This window comes from Chiroxiphia lanceolata, chromosome 8, assembly GCF_009829145.1.
Source record: "Chiroxiphia lanceolata isolate bChiLan1 chromosome 8, bChiLan1.pri, whole genome shotgun sequence".
Taxonomy (NCBI): Eukaryota; Metazoa; Chordata; class Aves; order Passeriformes; family Pipridae; genus Chiroxiphia; species Chiroxiphia lanceolata.
The window spans coordinates 17,947,673-17,965,159 of NC_045644.1; the positions used below are offsets into that span (position 1 = coordinate 17,947,673).

Sequence of the window (17,487 nt, forward strand, 5' to 3'; positions counted from 1 at the left end):
CTTCATATTACAAACAGGATTCTGTTGGGGACAACTCTGTTTTATCTTAGATCAGTAATGTAGGTTGTATCAAGTTATAAAAACACATTTTATCTGTGATATTTTTCTGTAACTTATGTTATTTTTAGATCACTGATGAAGGCCAGTGATGGGTAGGGAAGGTCCCACAGAAATGCACCCACTCAGTGGTGATTTCCCTGTGCTGTGCTGAAAGGCTTCAGCTTCAGGGGCAGTTTGCTTGCTACTCTGCATATGTCGGACCTGCATTTGCTTTATTTGTAATTATTTCATGTTTCAGAATATAAAAGGCTTTAGAGGGCTTTGCAAATGTGTTTATAATATTCCTCTAAAAAAGCTTTACAAGAAGTCATTTTCATAAAGCCTTACTCATCAATGTTTATTATATTATCTCATTTTATTTTTTATTATTTGAGTTCTGTATTGGCAGCTGTGATAGGTTAACTCAGAGTGGTGTGTTCATCTGGCAAGTTTGTAGTTAGCTACTTCTTTTCATTATATGCTTGAAATTTTTGTTGAACTGCCTTTCTTCCTGGGGAAAACCCCTTAAGCATTTTTAAGAGCTAATGGAAATAAGTGTTAATTGTTCTGGAGGCACTTTGGCCTGTTCTTTGGAACACCTGTGTGGATGCAGGCTGTTCATACCTGCTGCAATGTGCATGCCCAGTTTTACTGCTCTTTTAGCACCCTCTTCAAGTGGAGTTGAAATAAAAAAAAAAAAGAAGCCACAAACAATTTTGCAATTCTGGCTTTCCCCACACCCCGGTACAGAAAATGCACATGTATTAAATATGTTTGCATTTGCCACATTATTTTTTACTCTTGCACATAACAACATACACTTTCATATAATGGCATGCCAGTTCCAAAAGTAGGTTTCCTTTTTATCTTAAGGCATTTTTAAAAGTATATGTTCACTTTCGTCACACAGGTGGTAGATTTCTGCTTGTATATTTTGTACGTTCTTGTGTTTATTGCCAGTAATGCTCATTCCTTCACTGTGATACAGTTGTTCTTGTGTAGATTTTAAAAAAAATAAACAGTTCAGTTGTGCTCTTGGTTGTTTGCAGGTTGTGCTGAGTGACTCATACAGAAGATGAGGAAGCTGCAGCAGAGCCACGTCTCCTTGTCCTGCCCAGCAGCGACACCTAACTGCTCCGAGTGCTCCAACCCAGGTGCCAGCAAAAAGGGGCTGGAGACCAGAGATGAACGCTTGGGAGAGGCAGGTACTGGCTTGGTGACATTTGTGGTGAGAGTAACTCTGCAGTTTGTCATAATCCAGAGCCTATGGGCAAAGAAGATGTGTTGACTACAAAAAGTGAAACTCTGGCACTTCGACAAATTATTAAATTCACCAGTGAAAGAGATGACCTTGTAGAGGTCCTTTTCCTTATGGTTTGCTGGAGGGCCAGCCAAACTGGCTGATACAGGCATTGAGTTTGTGAGGCTTTGTGATATAGCTAAGCATGCAGAGCCCACAGGTTTGATCTGTAAGTAATAGCTCCATGAAACTCACTTCCAGCAAATTTCTCTCATGGGAACCATCTGATTTCTTATATTGTGCAAGCTCACCTTGAAACTTTGCTCTCAGTGAAATAATAACAGGAAAGCCACTTGCAGAAATGTAATGGGAATTGGCCTCCTTGTTGCTGTCAGCCTGGGAATATGTTGGTTGGGGAGCTTGGAAGTCATTGTGGAGGAAGGACCACTGTGCTCTGCCTGTCCCACACACATGTAGTGTAGGTCTGACTTCCTTAGAAGTACAGGACTTGTCTTCCACAGTGGGAAGATTTCATTTACATTTTGACAAATTTAGACAGCATGTTACTGAAGAGGTTCTGATAATAGTCTAGGGGAATCTGTTCTCCTGTAACTCTTGAGAGATCTGCCAATGTAACATTATTGTGAACCCTTATCTACAATGTAATTTCAGACAGATATGTCATCATGAACTGTGAACAAGCTACTGAGGTGCTGCTGATAGTTTGCATAGTGGGGCAGAGCTTGGCCTTGGCCAGTGGCCTGAGGGCTTATCCATGATCTCTGGTGGATTTGCAGCTCTTGGTATAGACAGTGTTCCTTTGACTATGCTTCTGATATATTTGAGGTTTTCTTTCTAATATTAGGCAAGTCTATACCAGCTGGAGTGTGAACTATGGGTGATGCCTTGCAGACAAAATGTAGAGCTTATATCTACCAAAAAAAAAAAAAATCATCAAGGGCTTTCAAAATTATGTGTTTAAAATTATGCAAATTTATGGTGGAAAAATCTGCATCTATTATGCATGAGGACATGAGTACAAACTCCTGTCTCAAGAAATCCTTCTGTTGCATATATGAAAGGAGAAAGGCTATAGGAAAAAAAATACCACTGTAGAAGTCCTATTTCTTTCCTGAGATCTGGTATCAGGAAATCTCAGAGACAGGATGCTGAGCTATATGGATATCAGCCTGACCCAGCAGGGCTTGTACTTATGTTCTGTTTATTTATCTAAGAAGGAATGAGGAGAGAGCCATTATCTCATTTTTACTTTGAACGTGTTCCTTTGATTTTGAATGAAAGATAACTACCGCATTACCATGGAGGAAGATACCTTGTCAAGATGAAGGAAGGTTGTGAATTAACATTCTTCATCACCGTGCTCAAGAGGCCCAGGAGGCAAACACTGGCTCTGTTAGCTCTTGAACAGCAGAGGCAAAACTATTTTCTAAACTTTGTAGGTTGAAAACTGCCATATTTGAGAATGATTAGAGTAATTTTGGCTTAGTTCTTAGAGAGACACCAGTGCAAGAGCCTGACAATCAGAGAAAGCTAATCTATGGGTCTGACAGTTTATGGTTAATCTGACACTTTACAGATGCATACTGTGTGACAGCTGCAATGAATCAGATTATTAGAGCAACTTTCTGCTCCCTAAAGCTTATTTATTCCTATCTTTCTCAAAATGAGGCTGTGTGTGAGTGGGTGGGGTGGGGAAGTGTAAAGCCTATCAATGAGATAGAGGGCCTGAAGCCAGACAAACCAAAACATTTAAAGATTCTGCTAATGTTACGAAGATGAAAGGAATCCCCAAATAAAAAGGAGCCAGATACATATTTAGCAGAGCCTCATTCCTAAACAGCCAATTGGATGCAGGCAGGAAGGTCTCCACGCACATCTTAGAAGTTGTTTTCCCTTATAAAGTAAAGCAAAGAGTTTACTTTATTCACAGTCTTCTATAGCAGTTGGGATAAGCCTGCAGCTTCTGTCCTCCTTTACCAAAAAAGTATGGCATCTGCTCACTGGTGTGGAGCCTCTGAGCTGGCATTCTTCAGGCCAGCTGGAGCCCTTTTCCCAGGCATGGTGGCTGCACAGCTGCTGTGGAGTCCCAAGTAGACTTTGGGCCCATATGGAAATCTTCACAAATTACTGAAAAAGAAAGAACTTAAGGAAGATGTAGCTAAGAGTTTCCACTGATATATTGAAAGATGCTTGAAATCAATAGGGAAGTTCCCAATGTGCATTGGAGCTTTGCTAGTGTCTCTATAAAGAGATCAGGGAAAAGGGTATTAAGAGAGAGGCAAAATTACTTTTTCCTCTTGTTTTTCTTTCTCTCATTGCACTGCAGACATACTCCTGTGATAGAGACTGCGAAAGGGTTTAGTATGGAAAAACAAAGTTCTGAGGGGAAGTTAATGAAAAACATAGGTTTTGGCTATGGATACAAAGAAAGAATACCTTGGGATACAGACACACCAGGCAATTGGGCTCTGTGATTTCTATACAAATGAGTGGCATAAGAACTGAAAGATAGGCAGCAGAAACTGGTGATGGAAGTAGCCTCCAGAGGAAAAGGTAAACTACTTTCAGGAATGGTGTTGTGTTGTTTTTTGAAGAAAAAAAGAAACAAATAAAACCAATCTACCTTATATATATATATATGTATATACACACATATAATACACATACATACATACATATATACATATTTGGGCTAAGCTCTTTTGTGTCGATAGCTGCAGAGGAGAGTTCAGAGTTTTGATCCCCAGCATTTAGGTTTGATTCTCAGAAGACTTGTTCTATTCAGTTCTCTTTAGGTTATTATTCATATCTCATGCCGAGTACATTCTCCCCTTCCCCCCCGCCGACAATAACCTAAGCTGCTGACAAAAAAGGTGTAAACTACTGATGTACTTTTATGTCTAGTAATAACTGTGTGACTGTAACTTCAGCGTGGACTCACCAAAAAGAAAGGAATATTTTCATTCTATAATGTCCCTTGAGCTGGACTGACCTAATTTCCTTGCATAGTTCACCTGTTTGCCTGCTTCCTTCCTGCCTCAGCCCTTTCCATAACATCACACTGCAGAGACATGCTGCCTGCTGAGCACTGCTCTTCACTGTGTGCTGGAGGCATGGCTGGGCAGCATCTCTACATTTTTCCTTTGCTGTTTCTGTGTATCCATCACTACTGCTTAGTCAAGCCTCTGGCTTACTTCTTCCTTCTAGTCTGCCTATGTCTGTCTCAAACAAATGTCCTTCATACAGCAGGTCCTTCCAAACAACTGGTGTTTACTCTGTGTCACCATAACTACCTGCTCTGAGTGAGACTGTGTCAGCTGTGTCTTTTTCATGAGCACCCTGAAAACTAGGACTCCTACATCTTTGGTGCCCATGACAGGGTAAGGTGATGTGTGATCCCCACCCAAAAAACCATTCCTCAAAGCAGCCAAGATGCTGCTGCTGCCATCATTACCACCAACAGGAATTGTGGTGTGCACCAGGCTAAATTTATAGGTGTCGTGATGAAGCTTAGTAGAGGTACAGGTCTATGGTATCTGCATGGCAAATCTTTCCTTAATGTTCACAGAGGCCTCTTGTAGAAAACTGTTGCTGATATTTCTAGTTATGCTGAGATGCAGTGTGAATGATGTATCAGTTCTACTGAAGGGTTGTTTACTTGGCTCTGCAATCTCATATATGCTGTATCTGCTATAGCATCATCACTAGTAAGCTTTTTTGGGAGTGTAAACTTCTGCTCAGTAAGGCAAAAAGTTTGGATTCTTTTGAATCTGTGTCCCAGTCTTGATATTTCCAAGGAGTAGTAGCTGATGATGTTTCTGAAAACCTAGGATTGTGTTTCTTCTAATCTAGAAGGTAATTGATGTTTTTATCAAAATCAGACATGATACTGCATTGAAGGGTTATGCTGTGTGAAATTCTTCCCCTTGACCAAAGTTCCCTATCTAGTACCATATGTTCTATATGATGTATACGAGTTTTCTCAGCTGCGTTATTGAGTGTTATTTGAAAACAAAGAATTTGGTTTTGGCTGTCCTTTGAGTGTCAGTTGGAGATATGCAAAAAAGGGCCTGTTTAGATCCTCTCTTTTAGGTTGCTTACCTTGGTGGTTTGAGTTTTTAAAATTTTTTTCCTTTTTTTCTTTTTCTACTTTTTTTTTTAAATCTTTGTCTTTTGCCCCGATGCTAGCAGTGAAATAATAAATAGCTTTTGCATGGCTCATGTTTCAACATTTGATAGCTTCTGTTTCTGACTCTCCAAGGCAGTTACATTCCTTCAAAGTTCCTTTCCTTAAAAGTTAAATTCCTTTTGGTCTTCAATCCATAATTCTGTCTATCTGCTATCTCCACTACTAGCTTATTCCTTAAATTTTCACATCAGAAAAACTTTCACTGTGGTTTTGTGGGAGATTTTCTCGTATTAAGGCTGCTCAATTAGGCAGCAAGCACTCCGTAAGCAAACGCACGATGCCTCTCCCTATTGCAACAAGACTCACAAAGCAAGGATCTCACTTGGATTTTCACATCCTCCCTATTGCAACAAGACTCACAAAGCAAGGATCTCACTTGGATTTTCACATCTTTCTTGGCTCGTGTGCTTGGACCAGTTTTAAATTTGTAAGGTTTAGCATTGGAGTTAAGACATGCTGTTTCTGGTATTTTGTAAAAACTTAATGACAAAATGTTGGCTATGAAAGAGCTGCTACACTAGAATTAGCCTGTCCAGAGAACAGTTGGCTACAGCTGTAAAAATTGAGACCTGTGATGAAAATAACTTGTACAGGGAGAACTGTTCCTTTATTTGCTAAAAATATGTTCAATGGAAAAGCTAACTGGGGTTATAAAATTCAACTACTTTACTACAAACAATTTGAGACGTGAGTTTATGGCAGTCCAAACTTGTGGCCTTCAGTGAAGTAGCACTAGGGCATATTTGGCCTGCAGGTCCCAGGGTTGAAAAACAAGCTGACTGAGAAACAGAATGGATTCTAAACCATCATAATCCAGAGGGGTTCATAATAATCTTTTAACTGAACTTTTTCACAACCTTCAAAGACTTCTCTGTGAACCATAAACAACAGCAGGTACTTTTTTTTATTACCTTTAAGCCTATGGGCAATATTTATATACAAGCAAAATGCCAAGCTTTTAAAGAGACTTTGTAGAAAAACTGAGAAGCTGTTTAGCTGGCCAGAAATATTTTCATTGTTTTTGTCAAAATCTTTAAGGACAGGAAAGTGTTTCTTTAAAAACACCTTCCCTGTTATAAATGACTGCTCTTCCAATTTCTCATTCTGCCTCTTGGATGTTACTGTGGAGTCCTGGACCTGTCCTGTTTGAACACATGATCCTCCTGCCAGAAGATGTCTATTGTGGGCATGCTCTGACTCTCTGTATTTTAGCAACTCTCCTCAAGTTTTAAAGTGTTTAGATTACACAGCTGAAACTCTCCTCCTGTTTCATGAGCTCTACACTGGAATGCAGTGGAAGAGACCCAGGGCCTGTGGCCACCCAGATTAGAGTTTTTGTATTAAGGTCCCTATATGGTTTTGTTAAAGACTTCAGCTCTGTCTCTGTCTGTCTCTGCTCCTTGTTTGGGAGGCTAGTGGGAGGAGAAGAGCTGAAGGGGCTATATAACCTCAGAGCTTTCAGATACAGAGTGCACCATCCCAGAGCAGCTAACCCCAGCCAAGCACTGTCAGGGTAAGTGGCACGGAACCAATAGTATGATTTACAGATTGCTGGAGGACTTCAATTAAATAATGTCAAATGGAAGCTATTCAGGAGGATGTACTGCTGTGCTGTAGTTTGCTTAGGCAAACTTACTTATTAGAATTGAGTTGATAAAATACTTGTAGTATCTGTACTGAGTTGACTTTATAGCACTTCTGAAAGGGACAGAAAAGTTCTACCTAATAATTTTGCTGATTCTACCAGCACTTCAGTAATTGTATAAAGAAATGGTTTGTGTAATGCCACAGCTGGAATTACAGCTATGTTCAGGTTTAAATGAGCTCGTGTGACCTTGGGGTGTTAGTCTGTGACAGAACAAAATTCCTGAAGGGGTATGCAGTCGTGTTTCTTAGCAGATTTGCTTCGGTGCAGTTAACCCAGTGTAATGTATATGAGTGTTTTGGGAAATATGACTGCAAGAAGAGCTGGAAGTGTGCAAATTAGCAGTGTCTAACAGGATAAAATGAGGATGTGTGTGTATTCATCCTTGTCTCTATGTATACGAAACTACCATTCTGTAAAATGCCAAACATTAAGAAACACACACAGACTTCTTGTGGAGGTGGAGTTCTCTTTAATAGCTTGTTGTGGAGATTGGTGAAGTGATTGATTATATTTAGAAATAAGGCAAGGAGAAGAGACTAGAGACTATTGATTGCTTGGGAGAAAAATGTCCTGTCTTCCACAGTACTCAGTGACATTTGCTGCTCTTAAATGTTGCTACTGCATGCCATAGCAGTCCTGAGCTGTAACTTGCTGGTTGGCAGCAGAGCCCTCTGTCTGATTTTTCAGCTTTTTGTGCTTTATTACTAAATATGGTTTTCATTTAGAGTCCACTAGGCTCAGAAATGTAGCCTTTCCTGCCCCCTTCTTTCCCCTCCCCCCAGTGATTTTTGGCATTGCATTAGCTGCATTGGTTTGAACAAACCCCCTGACCTCGAACTCAGTTCCAAAAACAGATGGTTGAAAAGCCTATTTCCTAATTAGGAAATGGTTTGTCCAAACCAGTCTGTTCATTCATGTTAGATAACAGTTGTACTCCATTCAGTAAATATTTGAATGTAAAGAGCCTGGTTCCCCAGGAATTTAATAAATGAAGAAATTGCAACCTACTTTCCCAATTGTAATGATAAAATATCTGCAGTACACAAATTTAGGATTTCTTTATCCATGTCTTCTCCTGGGAATTCTGGCCACTCATTCTGCGGGAGCAGGGTTGCAGCCATGTCTGGTGGCTGCCTGGGCAGAGGCAGAGGATCTCGAAGCATTTGGAAGAACTGTCCATGCTTGTTCCATCCAGGTAGAGGATGAACAGATTGTGGACTCCCTTGCCCATCGGCCATGACTCTTGCTGACTGCATTTCCACTTTGTCCTGTGTTTCCAGTATTCCTGTGGCAGAAGGTTTTGACTGCATGTGGAGCCAGCTGGTCCATGGATGACAGCTGTCTCCTTTAGCTGTTAACACATTGCAATTTGTTGAACTCTGCATGGAAGCCCAGGCTTGGAGTGAGCCAAGTGATTCCCTAACACACTATAAATTGCAAGCAAATAGTTCTTCTTGAGTCCTGGTATTCAGTGCTTGTTTTTGTAATTGACTTTAATACAAAGCCTTTGAAGTATTTTTATTACCCATATTATCTTCCTATTGCCAGAGGAAGAAAACAGTTTCTTTTTACTGAGTCAAGGAGCCAACATGAATTGCTCTGTCACTCTACAAATGTAGTTTATTAGCTGCTTTGAAATGATGAAATGGCCTGTTTTAAAAATACATACTGTCTCTGGCTTCATTTTAAAAGTGGTGTTTTTTTCTGAGTGATTAGGGGAGGACTGAAAAATTCTTAGGTTTTTTTTTTTTTTTCCTTTTTGATTTAGAACATTTCTTTTCTTTTAAAAGGTTCAACACAAACTTAATTGGCCATCTTCACCCAGTGGGTTAATATCTGCCTCCAGAAAACACCCTTGGTACATGCATAGCATTTCATGTGGTTAGTTGTTGGGAAGCACAGGACTAAAAGGGAAAGATGAAGTGCTCTTACCTTTGACAGTTTTCCACATGTGTCAGGATTTTATCAGGGTGATAGAAAAGTGGAAGAAGTTGTGCTGAATCCCATGCAAATGGATCTTTGTTTTTGCAGCTGTCAGTCCAGTTCTGTCTTTTATCTCCCACCCCCAGCCATGGATTTCTGTGACCAAATTTAGATAAACATTTGCTGCTCCTTGATCTCTCTGGCCATGCCGCAGGGCTGGAAGTCTCCTCTGGAATTCCCTGGATAATGCCTAGTGCACACAGCCCCTTGGCAGACATGATTGAAACCTCTCACGCTTTCAAAAGGAAGCCCATTCCCTTGGATAGCCCAGCAGCCCTTGATTGCCAGACCGGGACCTTGCCCCTCCTTGCTGTGCTGCTGCTTTCATACAGCCATCTCTGTCTTCAGGGGGGATCTGATACCTGACTGTGTTTTTTGGTTTTGTTTTAATTCTTCTCTGCTGTTTTCATAGGGCTGTTTTCTGTCTGGAGGGCCAGAGGACACTGACATAGAAGATGTGTGAGGAAGAAGACAGCACTGCCCTTGTGTGTGACAATGGGTCAGGGCTCTGTAAAGCTGGCTTTGCCGGGGATGACGCTCCAAGAGCAGTTTTCCCATCCATTGTGGGTCGTCCGAGGCACCAGGTGATGAACAACATTGATTATTCCTTACTGGACTTGTAGAAGGCTTTGCTGTCCTGGCCCCAGCTCTTCACCATTTCCTATGTCTGGAGCTAGTCCAGCCTGGGGTGATCTGTGTAACACAGTATTTCCAGGCAAAATAAGTCCAGCAGTGCATTCATCTGAGTGAAAGCAAGTCTCTTGCCTTATGAAAGGAATCCTTCTAAAATTTTTCTCTCCCTTCTATACCACCTTTTCTGTGCCCCTTAATTTTGAATCAACCAGAAAATTTGGTGAGTACAGCTGGTTTAAAAAACAAACAAACAAAAAACCAACCCAAACCCCAAGTAAGCCCAACAGAGAAATATCTGAAAATTTTGACTGCCCTTAAAGTTAATGATAGGTAATATGTGGAAAACTAAAGGAGGAAGAAGTTTTTAGTCAGCTTCCTACTAACCTTCCTGAGTTTATTAATTTAGTTGTATCACAAATGGGCACCCGCCTAGGGTTGAGTTTCTTTTAGCTTCAAGGTTTACATTTGAGTATATGATGCATTCCACTATATTTTAATAGTTTGCAAAATACATTTATTATCTGAGCTGTTAAATATAGGAAGTTTATGGGATGGATCATCATTAGCATGAACTAGAGCAGCTTGGCTAGGCCACAACAAACTAATTCACATAATTAGCAGATCCACCTAATTGCTTCTACGTCACCTAAGGCCCTGGTGGAAAGAAACAAGCTGGTTGTAAGATGTGGCACTTTATATACTCAGCAAATGCATTTTAAGTTCTTCAGGACTGGAGAAATATCTGCCTGTCAATATAGAAGCTAGGATTACAGGATCCATGAAAATACCTATAAAAAATCCTGTACCATTAGATTTAAATTGTCTTTCTCTAATTACAATATTATAGTGTTCAAAAAGAGGATTAAAAAATGTGGAAACTTAAGCTTTGGGAAATATAAAGTGTGTATCGCTCCATCTTGACCCTTAGATGGCACAATATCACTTTCTGCTTTTACTCTACTGTATTATAATTTAGCAGACATTTCATCCCTAAATAATAACAAGCATTAAAACAACTTTATTTTTCCACTTTATCTTGATGTATTTAATATTGTACTTGTTCTGTTTACTTAAACTGTAGTGCAAACATGAACTCCAGGGATTTAAGTGAACTAAACGTTTAATATTGGCAATTTAAAAGCAATGAATAATTCTACATTAGTTCGTATTTTTAAAGTATGTTGTAACTAGTGTAACTGGCAACTGGATTTATTTCACAGGTAATGTTTTGTCTACTTTGTGACACTTCTCCCTGAGAGACTAACTCAATTTGTATTATTTTATAGGGTGTGATGGTTGGTATGGGTCAAAAAGACAGCTACGTAGGTGATGAGGCTCAAAGCAAGAGAGGAATCCTGACCTTGAAATACCCCATAGAACATGGCATCATTACGAACTGGGATGACATGGAGAAGGTATTTCAGCTTTGAAAAGTTGATGTGTATCACTAGTAAGCAAAATTACTTGAACCAAATATTTACCCACTAAATTTTAGATGAAAGTGTCATGCTATCCAGTGCGGTTTAATGAGAAGCTTGTTAACAGCCAAGCTTAACTTGCATCTAAAGCTTGAGTATCACTAGAATTCCATCAAAATAGTCATTGGGAGTTCTTTTACTCCCATCTGATCTTTGCTGATTACTGGGGGGGAGGGGGGGCAAGGTAAGGAGAGGGAAGAGAGAGGAGGAAAGAAAGAAAAGGAATATGTCAATTTGCTAGTAAGAAAATGGAAATTAAGAAGGTGTCTGTTTCTGCAAAAATGCAAAGTATGTATGTGATTCTTATGTGAAGGGCACTGTTTATACACACACTTTTTAATGCTAGAAAGATTAGCAATATTGCAGTGCAATGCATCCATTTCAGAGACAGTATTTGGATGAAAGGCTTCCAGAACTATGTGTATAGTCATAATTTGTACAGATAATATAATTTCTGTGATTCTAAAATGGTATCTCCATTTAATGTTGTTCTGTGAAAATGGAGCTATTTGGAACAGTGAGGACATCGCAACACACTGTAAATGTGTGGAGTCACAGTACTGTAGATTTTACTTGAAAGCAAAGTCTTTTAGATCCAAACATATTAACTGATCCCTAATCACCACCACCTTGAAAACAAGCTTAGCAAAAACTTCTTGGCCTTTAGACTAAAGTTTCTGGTTGGTTTACTTCTTATTGGTGTCTTAACCTCCTCATTGCAATCCACTTGGCCTCAGATTTTTACAGCTTGTAGGAATGAGTTGTGTGGAGGTGATAAATACAAGTTGCCTTTCAACCCCACAAACCATTTACCTTCATTTCTTTTTATGAATTCTCGGGCTGGCCTCTACAAACCAAATTGTGAAATTGTCAAGAAATCTATTATTTGTTGAACTCTGTGTATGTTCTAGAGTTGTTCCTAGAAGTGTTTAACTTTCAGTAGTTGAAATAGCTTTGCTGGAACCAAATCTGTCCTGCTCACTCTTTTCTACTGTAAGAATAACATCATTTTTTATTAACTTATGCGTCCTTAAAGTAAATCATATATTACTGGCAATAAAACTTGAGGATAGTGCTTTTATTTCTACACTTATTCTGGTAATCTCTATGAAGGCAGTAAGAACAACTGCATGAGAAACATCACTAGTCTATATCTAGTGCTGTAAGCAGAGTGCTGGAGCCCAATTCCTGTCTGGAAGTGATCCTGACCTGCTGGATGATGGTGTTTCTTTCCTTTGGCTTCTTCCATTATCCTCAGATCTGGCATCACTCTTTCTACAATGAGCTCCGGGTTGCACCTGAAGAACACCCGACTCTGCTGACTGAAGCACCACTGAATCCCAAAGCCAACCGTGAGAAAATGACCCAGGTGAGCTCACACTAAAGCTATGGGATAATCCAACTTTGCAGTTCAACAGGATATGACCTTCATCATTTCAGTTAGTCATGTTGTCCAGCAGTCTCTCTCCCTTTGTTATGGAAGATGGAAAGTGCATAGTGACCACCTGTTTTATTTACATGTTATTACATTTACTTTAGAAAATCAGTGTATCCACTTCACATGTGAATACTTTGGTCTGTCCAAGTTTTATGTCATCTCAATCTATTTTTATGCCCAGATCTATTACAAAATTATCTTTAATATGAACATATGTCTATATTAATACCTTAAAGATATAGGCCAAATACAGGGAGATACCTTACTGGACAAATATTTTTGGATTTAGATTTTGTGTTTTACTTCCTTGTAACACCTTGTAAAACCATTGAGAAATATGAAAATCTTTTATTCTACCTCTCTTTCAGTCAATTGCTTCAAGTAAGCTAAACCCCTCCAGTATTAAGACAATTATTTTCATTGCATTTCAGATTATGTTTGAGACATTTAATGTGCCAGCCATGTATGTAGCTATTCAAGCTGTTCTGTCCCTCTATGCCTCTGGACGTACCACAGGTAGGCCTCTGGGGAGTGTGACACAGAGTTAGAAATAGTTACGTGTGTTGATGAGGGCCTGGGAATGAATCGTGTTGTCTTCTCAAAGGGATCGTGCTTGACTCCGGGGATGGTGTCACCCACAACGTGCCAATTTACGAAGGCTATGCCCTGCCACACGCCATCATGCGTCTGGACCTGGCGGGCCGTGACCTGACAGACTACCTCATGAAAATCCTGACAGAGCGTGGATACTCCTTTGTGACCACTGGTAAGGACATGCTGCTGACTGAGAAGGAGAGTTTTTAATGTGCAATGTTTCTACTGGCCTTAGAAGGACTAGCAGTGGTCCTGCAGTTAAACAGGCAAAAGAAGGATTCAACGTGAAAGTCCCTTGCAAGACTAGCAATGATTTGTTTAAAATATGGGGAGGGTGTTGGAGGATGAAAGGGAACAACCTGTCAGTATGTCTGGGTCCTTCCTGAATGCCATTGTAAAGACTGAATCTTCTTGACAGCGGAGCGTGAAATTGTCCGTGACATCAAGGAGAAACTGTGTTACGTGGCCCTGGACTTTGAAAATGAGATGGCCACTGCTGCATCTTCCTCCTCTCTGGAAAAAAGCTATGAGCTTCCTGATGGTCAGGTGATCACCATTGGAAACGAACGCTTCCGCTGCCCAGAGACCCTCTTCCAGCCATCTTTCATTGGTAAGTTGAATGACTGTTCTACCTTGGTAAACTGCACATAAATAACAGGTCCCTATTTTCTTTTGACTGTGTTCCATTACTATAACTCACTCAGACCTATACACAAGCTGTCCTAGAATCCATTATAAAATAATCTTTCAGAACAGTACTATTAATGTGGTGGGAAGAACCTCATGTCAAACAATTAGGCAAAATACTTTCCCAAAATAAACCCACAATGTTTATTCCTGGCTTCTGGCATTGGACCTGTGCCATTTTGAATGTTTGAATGTGGTTGCCAGGAGTGAGGAGGGGTGGCAGGGGAAGGCAGGCAGGCAGGCAGGAAGACCTACTTTTATTTTTCCAAAAGACTGCTCAACATCCAGTATCCATGGTTCATCGCATTTTCAGAGCAAAGCCAAGGCAATGCCATGCTAATCAACATCCATGAAGGCAGATTTGCAACTAGATCACACAGAAATCCAATGTCAGTTCTGCCAATCGGCAGAATTTCAGCTCAAACATAAAGTAGTTGCATACCTAGAGGTATTAGGACATATTTTGACTGTTCTGTGTCTAAGCTAACTTAATTTAAAAAGAAAAAAGAAAACAAGTTATTCCAAGACCATATAAGGAGTTCTTAGTACAATTGAGATTGCCTGCAAAAGCCGAGTGGAAACTTTACTATTCCACACCCCCAGCTTTCTTTTTAAGGAGGAGATGTGTGCATAAGGGGGAGAGGAGAGCTGTACACCAAGGAACTCTTAAGCAAGAGTTGCAGAATGACCTTCCAGATTTCCAAAGCTCTGAAGACTGGTATCTTCTAAAGAGATGCTAAAGTTCATGTTTTATGTTAACAATTTTCAGTCTCTGTACAGAGCTGCTTCCTCAGTGTTGTTCTGTACCTTCCCCAGGCATGGAGTCTGCTGGCATTCACGAAACCACTTACAACAGCATCATGAAATGTGACATAGACATCAGAAAGGATCTTTATGCCAACAACGTGCTGTCTGGAGGCACTACAATGTACCCGGGTATTGCAGACAGGATGCAGAAGGAAATAACTGCTTTGGCTCCTAGCACTATGAAGATCAAGGTATGTAGGGTGGAATAATTTGTAGACTATATAAGCTGGCATTTACAAAGTCCTTAAAGATCTAGTGAAATATAGTGACACTTTACAAAGTAAGTGCTTTTAACATATTTTGAATCACATGTGGACTGTTCAGCAAATAATCACCACCTGGTAACTTCGGTGCTGGAAGAAGAGTCCTCTCATCTCTCATTTCTGCGTTCATGTTGAATTCTGCCAACTGCCCTAACATGGCCAAAGAAGAATACCGTGGACCCAGCAGCATAAATTTTCCTCTAGGGCTGTATGTGATATTTTTTCAGTCCTTTTTATCTGATGGACATGGGAGAGAGAAATGCTGGCTTTGTCTTTGGCCTACAAGTTCAAAAAAGGAGACTGACAAACCAATCTTCTTCCTTCTTGTTTTTTCCAAGTCCTCCTGGACTATCATTATTTGTTTCCAGAGCAATTATCTCTCTTTTCTCATATGAGGCAGTGAGTATACAAATACATCAGGGATAGAGGTTAATGTGGAGGCTGACTCAGGAAGAGAAATTGAAAGTATACACTTATATAACAAATTGTTAACTTTACTGCTTGCAGCAAAGGCTAGATATAATGCCAGTGATGACACTAGCACATATATGCAGTATTTTTGTTAATATCATGTATCACTGCTTTACTAATTTTGTATAAAAAAATGCATTTTATTCACAGTAGACAATTGTAATTAATGCTTTTATTTTTTAAACAGATCATTGCTCCTCCTGAACGCAAGTATTCTGTCTGGATTGGAGGTTCTATTCTTGCCTCCCTGTCTACTTTCCAGCAGATGTGGATCAGCAAACAGGAATATGATGAAGCTGGCCCATCCATTGTTCACCGCAAATGCTTTTAAATTGCTTTGTCTTTATATGTCTCCTTCGTGTGAATGTATTCAGGAAAATACATTCTTATAATTTCATTCCATAAATCCGTCATCGTAATTAATCTAATTAATTGGATACTGTGTATTTTTTTAAAATAAATTTTAATTATGCTATGAAATTGCTGCTCCTATTTAAACAAACAAAACCAAAAGCCAAGCTGTGCATGTGTGGAGATGCCATTATGGCTGGTCTGAAGCACCATCTTGTGACATGAATTTGTTACTACACTGTACTGGGCTTAACAGAAAAGGGGTACCTTTACCTCCTCAATGATACCAATGCCAGAAAATGCTTACCTATCAGGCTGCACGTTCTCAAAGTTCAGCCTCAGAAAACATTTTAATTTGCAAACAGAACATGTTGTGGTTTTTTCCAAAGTTCTGGGCCAGTACCAAAGGAGCATAGCATGTGTCCGATATCAGGATGAGCATGGGCACTCTGCTTTGCATCTGCTCTATCCGGAAATATTCTATCTCTACGTCACTTCTTAATTCACAGCTGTCATGCTGGAAAATCTAATTGCTTACAGGACATGGCCCAGAGGTGTACAATGTGTACCACAACATTTCTTTGAAGAAACAAAACCTGTTCCTTTGGGAGCATATCTAAACATTAATATTAGGTTGAACATATGCCCTCAGGATGAGTGCAGCCTATTATTTTTATGTTGTGATTTCTAGCAAGATCTAAAGAGTAATTAAGCTGGCTTAATACACTTTCTCTTCAGAACTTTTTTTTAGGGGGGCTGGTGGGTGAGTAATGTAATCAAAGTAGCTAAAATAATTTAGACAATTTTCTTTTTCTGTGATTTTTCTGATTCCTTTTGTAATCTTAAATACATCAAAACTGATAGTCAGCTAAAAGCATATGCACAGAAGCTGAAGCCAGTAATACTATCTGAAAAGTATATATATATATATATATATATGAATAAAGAATTCACTGAGACAGACCTGGAAAAGGTCACTTCTAAGGAACTTGCTGCAATCTGTATTCATTAGAGTTCAGGATAAAGGATGCTATTTATTTTTGTTAACCTGTTTTCCTCCCTAAACTCAGTAGTTTATCTCACTTGCCTGTTACTTGTTATCTTTCAAACTGTAAGCTCTTTGCAACAGCACCTGTTATTTACCTGCATAACCCCGGAGTTCCAGATCTTGTCCAGCTTCTGAGTGTTAGCACATGTTGCAAACCTCTTTGTACTAACCTCGCATTTAAAGTATAGGTCATCTAAGTTCTTGGAACAATTACTAAATAAACTCTTGTAAAAGCAAATAACTTTGTATGGTTCTTCCTTCTAACTCTATCTAGTTCCTTTTATCTAACTCTAGAGAGATCCAGGGACTCCTTTGCAGGATAAGAAGTGTCTTTAAATTGAAAGTTTCTACTAGAGGATTGCTGGAGGAGACACATTTCTCCAAAGGACTCTGATGCATCTTTGCTATCCCAAGATGTGATAGGGGTCAGCTCTCAGGTAAAGGATTTGTGTTTTCCTAAGTGTTTCCTGTTAGCTGAAACTTGAGCTATACCAAGTCGGAAGAGGGGAAAGGATGGAAAAAAGAACCACCCAAACTGATCTATTTGCCGCTACTACATAATGTAAATTCACTGAAGCATTGAATAGATGTACATGG

General features: G+C 39.7%; 1 protein-coding gene across 1 annotated transcript; it reads left to right on the top strand.

The window, feature by feature from the left end:
* The first annotated feature begins 6,895 nt into the window (after positions 1–6,895).
* Positions 6,896–17,128, top strand: ACTA2 (actin alpha 2, smooth muscle). Its single transcript, XM_032695678.1, has 9 exons — positions 6,896–7,002; positions 9,533–9,704; positions 11,040–11,168; positions 12,490–12,600; positions 13,101–13,185; positions 13,274–13,435; positions 13,682–13,873; positions 14,767–14,948; positions 15,679–17,128. The coding sequence occupies exons 2-9, from the start codon at positions 9,576–9,578 to the stop codon at positions 15,820–15,822; spliced, it is 1,134 nt and encodes a 377-aa protein (XP_032551569.1). The 5' UTR covers positions 6,896–7,002; positions 9,533–9,575; the 3' UTR covers positions 15,823–17,128.
* Positions 17,129–17,487: the final 359 nt, after the last annotated feature.